At 51.4% G+C, this 6,179-nt stretch overlaps 1 protein-coding gene across 1 annotated transcript; it reads left to right on the top strand.

Moving 5' to 3' along the window:
* Positions 1 to 80: 80 nt before the first annotated feature.
* TGME49_215250 (thiamin pyrophosphokinase, catalytic domain-containing protein) lies at positions 81 to 6,099 on the top strand. The gene is made up of 6 exons (XM_018779682.1): positions 81 to 2,073; positions 2,376 to 2,511; positions 2,878 to 3,119; positions 3,778 to 3,886; positions 4,535 to 4,632; positions 5,357 to 6,099. Exons 1-6 carry the CDS (start codon positions 364 to 366, stop codon positions 5,510 to 5,512), a joined length of 2,451 nt encoding a protein of 816 aa, XP_018635701.1. The 5' UTR covers positions 81 to 363; the 3' UTR covers positions 5,513 to 6,099.
* The last annotated feature ends 80 nt before the right edge of the window (positions 6,100 to 6,179 follow it).

A 6,179-nucleotide genomic window follows, 5' to 3' on the forward strand; every position in this document is an offset into this window, starting at 1 on the left:
GTGGCGTGTGACACGCGGACAAGAAGCGCACAAACGCAAATGCGAAGCTGAGAGGTCAAGTCGTACACAGAGAAAGCAGAGCCGAGTCTCTTTCTCTGGAGTTCTTTTCTGCCTTCCTTTCTTCTCTCTCGTCTCCTGTCTCTGTCTCCTTGAATTCGCCTCGCGCCTCTCCCGTCTTTTCTCCCCGTGCTTCGCTTCTGCTCGGCTCGATGCTCGCTGCGGTTGACCCTTTCGCTCTCCTCGTTCCCTTTTCCTGCGCGACTTCCGCTCCCGGTTGCTTCGCCTCTCTGTCCTTCTTCTCTGACATTCTCGCTCGTCTTCACCTCGACTCCGCTCTCTCCAACTTCCTCTCCGCTTCTGTCCATGAGAGCAGACGACGCAGCGATCCCCTCTTCTCGGCCGCAGCCCTCCAACTCGCTCGTCACCCAGCGAAGTCTCCTCTCCTCTTCCTGCTTCTTCTTCTTTTTTCTCCTCTTCGTTTTCTTCTTCTTGTCGGCAGTTGTGCCCTCGCCTCTCGCGTTCAGAGACGCGCGAGCGGCCCCGCTGCATCTCGGAACGCGTTCGGTGAAGATGCGTCTGCTGGCCCAGTGCCTCGGCGACCGCCGCAGCAGTCTCTCTCTCCATCCCCCGCCTGTCTTTGCGGCCTCAGTGTCCGCAAAACGTCTGAACAGAACCTCCGAGGACAAGGCAGGCCACAGCATTAAAAGCAAAGAGAGAAAACGAGGAGAGAATTCAAGGGGGGAGAGTCAATGGGGGGAGCATCCAAGAGGAGAAGGGCAGGAAATTAAAGAGAGTTCTTTATGCAACACGGAGCAGAGAGGCAACGCACACTCTCAGGAGAGTTTCAAGATTTACACATTGCTCGCGTGCGCTTCACCTCTATTCCTTTCACGACTTTCTTATGGATTATTTCCGTCCGCTTTCCTTCCTGCCGCTTTCTTCTCTCCATACGAGTCGCGAACTTTTTTTTCTTCTGCTCATCGTTTAGCCTCGCAGCTGACCCCCTCTCTTGTTACACCCACTACCATGCCCCGAATCCGGTTCACTGCTGCTGGCTCCTCTTTCTCGCAGACTTTCCGTACTCCGAGTTGCTCATCTTATCGCCACCGCCTCTACTCTTCTCATCGCCTTTTCTTTCCTCGTCCTTCCTCTGTTCCTCTCTCTTCTCCTCGCTCTCCTTTCCCTCTCATATGTCCTCCGTCTTTCTCTTGTTATACGCTCCCTCTGACTTCTCTCCCTTGTTCTTCTCGCTCGTGTTCTTCCCTTGCTCCTTCTTGGTTCGCTGCCTCGCGCTGCCAACCTGCACCTCTCTCGCCTTCTCTCCGCTTCCCCGACACAGTGTCGCGACGCCACTGGGAAGAGGCCTCGTTCACCATGCCAGCGTCGGGAGTGAGGTCGACGCCTGCCGAGGTCTCCCCTCGTTTTTCTCGTGCGCCTTGTCCACTCTTGTTCTGTCCCTCGCCACCCAGAAAGGAAGGCGGCCTTGCATGCACTCCGCAGCGTGCCAGAAACCTCACTACAGCAGTCAAACATGAGGAAACTGAGAACCTTAGAGATCTCCGCCTTCTTGAACAGTGGTTCCTTCCCGCATCGCCCTCTTCTTCTCTCCACTCTTCTTGTCCTCCCTCTTCTTCTCCACCTTCATTATCATCATCTTCTTCTCCACCTTCTTCATCTTATTCATCTTCTTCTCCGTCTGCGCGTCTGTTTGTGTTGGTTTTGAATCGCCCTCTGCCTGCGTATGCTCAACGGCTGCTGGCGTCTTGCACCTCGTACGTTGTGTCCGACGGAGGCGGGAACGCGCTTCTCGAGCTCTTCCAGAAGGAAGAGGAGGCGGCGAGGAGGGCGCGCCAGGCCGACGGTCTCCAAGAAGCGGCAGATTCTGGGTGCCACGAAGCGGCGAGGTCCTGTGAGGTTTTCGGCGAAGAGGATCCAAAGTCTTCGGAGACCCAAGACGGACGGCCTGGGTCGTGCGTGGACTGGAGAGACAAAGAAGGACGTCCGGCAAACCGCAGGGGCGCTACGAAGCTGCCGGAGGCTCTGTGTGGAGACTTGGATTCCTTGTCGGATGAAGTGAGGCAGCCTGGCCGAAAGACGAAGTGAAGAACTTCGAGCGGCGAGAAGGCAGGAGCAAGGGCATGTGGAGAGGAAAAGCGCGGAAGCGACGCTCTCGCAGCGAAGGCTTCCTGGAAGGAAGGGGGACTCGCCAGACATGGAAGACTTTTCACAAGGAAAACGAGGCGGTCAGCCGCGGGCAGACGAGGGGAAGCGATCGGGCAGAGAGGTTAGGTGATCCCCAGGAGAGAACAGAATCTCTCGAGAAGGATCAGGTGTACCACACAAATCCTCTGCTTCTACTTTTCTGTGCGTCCCAGGCGAAAGAGTACTTCGAAACGCGCGGGGTGCCTGTGCTCTGGTGGGAGGATCAAGACTTGCCGGACGTGGAGAAAGCTTGGAGGCTTCTGCTTGCTCCGAAGCGGTTTTCATCAAATGACGTTGTCATCATTCTCGGTAGGCCAAGAGAGAAACGCCCACAAAGTCGAAAGAAAATGAACGCATGCGCGAACGAAACATTGTCCGTTTCCGTTTTGTCGCCAGCCCCTTCAATCCTCTCTTCCTCTTCTTCGCCTTCTCTTCCTCTTTTCCTCTCTTTTTCTCTGGCTCCCTTTCTCTGCTTCTCTGTCCTCTTCTTCTCCTCTGTGTCTCCTCGTTCTCTTCTTCTTCTATCTCTTTTTTTTACTTCCTCTTCCTCTTCTTCTCTCTGTCTCCACTGTGCCTTTCGGTCCTCGTCTCTGTGTCCGCGTTTTTCTCTGCGTCTCTGGATCCGTTCTCCTTCTGCTGCAGTTCGCATGAGTTGTTTCGCCGTTTGCGTCGCAGGTGCGATTGGCGGCAGGCTCGACCACACGCTCTGTGCAATCCATGTTCTGTACAAACTTACGGCTGAACACGAGGCAGCCGAGGCGAGGGCGAAGGCCGTGGAAAAGAGAGAAGGAAACGGCGAGGAATCGAGAGAAGGACAGAGGGGAAACGCGACCCCGGCTTCCGGTAAAAGCGCTGCAGACGGTTCAGGCGTATCTCCACCTTGCCGCCCCCCTGCGCGCGTCGGCCCTCTTCCTCAGGCAAGGAACTTGTCATTTCACTGCGCTTCTCTCTCTGGTCTGTATTTCAGTTGATTTCCCAGACATGTCGAGCCGCTCTAGCACTCGACTTCCAGTCTTTCATTCGTGAATACGTTACTGCTTTTCCAAAGTAAACGCGCAGAAGCGGGGGTGAGCTGTTCTATACACGCTGGTCTGAATCCTTATCTGTCAACGTGTGCAGCGACCTCTACACCGTTGAATACCTGAAAACGTACGGGCATGCGCTTGTGCGTTTTTGCGTTTTCATTCGGTAGCGTCCTTCTCTGTCTCTGTACAACTATGCATAGTTCAGTGTGCACAGCGTTGTACGTCTACGTCTATAGATGTCTCTCGCCCTCTCTGCATGTGCCTGCATTTTCACATGTCTAAGTATTGCTCCCTGCATGCCTGTGTCTTCGTGTGATCGAATGACTGTCTCTTCTTTTGCTGCTGCACCACTGGGGGTCTCTTCATTTCGACAAGCAGCGGCCTACAGGCCTGCTGACACATCGGGATGCTCATCGAGGTGAATGTTCTCTGTTCGCGCTTGGCGTTTGACTTTTGTCTTTTTTCAGACTTTTTATCACTGTTACGGATTTCTCTCTCCGTTTCCTCGGTGGATGAGTCTCGGTTGTCTGTAGACTTCCTCTGTTTTCAGATTTACCTCCTGGGAGAAGACTCCCTGTGTTTCCTCGTTTCAAAGGGCCGGACGCGAGTGATTCCCTCCGACCTCCTGATCACCAGGCAGTGCGCCCTTATCCCCTGTGGTGAGAAGAAGTAAAGAAGAGAAACTCGTTTCTCCGTCAGAGTCAAAGAGACGGATGCTGCTGCTGAGGCAGAGTAAAGGCACCGGCCTTCACTAAACGGCTTCCAAGGGGACTGAAAGGTCGCGTCTTTAAGCGTCGATTCGGCAGCTAAGAGAGAGCAGAAGACGAGGAGAGAGGAAACAGCGAGCAACAGAGCCAGAACGGCCGGCGATAGCAGAAGGACAGAAGGCCGAGACGGACAGAGAGATGCAGAAGAAGGAAGAAAGAAGAATGGAGAAAACACAGACACTAGAAAGACCCAAAGTGCGGACAGAGGGCCGTAGACATCTGTGACTGCACACACACACACATTTACGGATATCCGTACGTTCACACAGTCAAGTATACAAATTCACATTAATGCGTATAAAAACATGCGTATACCTGTGTGACTGCATGTATGCGATACGTGTATTCATGCGCATGCGACAGACTCGCCGAGCTAACATGCGCTGGCTTCCTTTGTCTTTCAGTTTGTGGCGTTCTGTGTGTCAACTTTTGTAAGTTTTGTGTGCCGTTGCTTATAACCGTTCTTCTGTATCAGTTCTCCTGCGTTTCTCTGTGTCCGTTCCTCTAGCTTTTTCTGAGAACTGTGTTTCTTTTCCTCAGGAGAGGCTGTCTCTGGGGTCACGACAGAGGGGCTGCGCTGGAATTTGACTCCCGATATGCGGCTGAACTTTGGAGAATTCATTTCAACCTCCAACCAGGCAAGTCGAAAGCTCATGGCGACGTCCAGAGACACTGAGGAGCTTTCCCTGAGTTTCGAGCTCCACTCTCAACTCCCCGCATGTGTCTCGCTTTTCACATGCGCTTCTAATCTTTTCTCTCTCAGACTCTTTCCATGTAGATCCAGTGCACGCCTCTTTGCGTGTTTCGCTCATTTTCGATCTATATCTACTTCCCTGTATCTACTCGGCAGGTGCCCATCAGCATCTGTCTCTGCATCGCAATCTTTCTATATGCAGCAATATGAATTTGTACATCCGTCTCTATCACTTTCGCGTCCGCTGTTTCTCGCAACCTGTATTTATCTATGTCTGTATTTATATATCTCTATCAAAGTCTCTCAATGTCATTCGACATGCAACTTGACACGTATCTCTGTGTGTAGTCACCAATGTCTATCTATCTCTCTGTACCTATCTATCTGTCTCTGTTTTTCTATCTATATTTATCTTTCTATCTGTGTACCTATATCTATGTATCTGTCTATTCTTTATATCCAAAGTATATGTGTCTATATCTATCTATATCTCTCTGTCTATATCTATCTGCTTTCTACCTCGTTTTATCGGCCTGCCGCATCACTCTGTACCCGGGTGCAAGGATATCTTTCCAAGTGTACGTAGACGCATGCGCCGCTGAAGCGCTCTCGCTCGAGGGCGAAGGATTTGCCTGTGTCGTGCATGCATTTGTGGCCATGCTTCGCAGATCTCGGAAGAGGTTCTGGCGTCCGCGAAAAGCCGGACAGACGCCTCCTGCGGAGTCTCTATCGACGCAGCGATGCCGTTGCTGTGGTATTCTCAGATGCGCCTGCAGCCCTCGGGCGCATTTGAGCCTCCTCTTGAAAAGTCGCATGAGTCTTGATTCACAATCGCAGAGGATGCAGCATGCACCCAGAAGACGAAATAGATTTAACATTTAAAGCCTCTCAGCGTAGCCGATTTCGTCACGTGTTTGTGTGTATATACATACGTGAATACATTCTATTTATACACACACGTATATTTGTAAATATATTTAAATGTAAATAGGTTGAAGGTGGATGGTGGTGCATCCCGTTCGTGTGATATCGGGGTGGCTCTGTTCAGACTTGTAAATGTTCCAAAGGAGGTACTCGCTGGATTTCCTGCACTGATGTTTGATCCGTTTTTTATTTCGTTGTGCAAACGTTGATGACCTCGTTAGGGAGCCTCGAGTCTCTACAGAAAACAACGTGCCGCGCCCCAAGTCCGGAGAGCAGTAGGGTAAATGTCTCCCTCTCTCTGTCGAGAGAGGTTTCAGAGAGTCCTTCAGTCTCCTTTCAGTTCGTTTGAACGATCTTCAAGTGCTCCTACGGGCGTTCATGAAAGCTTCGTTGAGAGCTTGACCCGCATGCAACAAAAATGATTTCCGTGGATTCGTCCTCGCTGAAACAGGTGCAAGTGAATCCAAAAAGACAAAACAGGTGTCTCAGTAAAATGTATATTCATATATATATATATATATATGCATAGATGTATATTTATGTTTAGTCATACATATACGTGTATAG

The sequence above is a fragment of the Toxoplasma gondii genome, chromosome X, assembly GCF_000006565.2.
Source record: "Toxoplasma gondii ME49 chromosome X, whole genome shotgun sequence".
NCBI classification, from domain to species: Eukaryota; Apicomplexa; class Conoidasida; order Eucoccidiorida; family Sarcocystidae; genus Toxoplasma; species Toxoplasma gondii.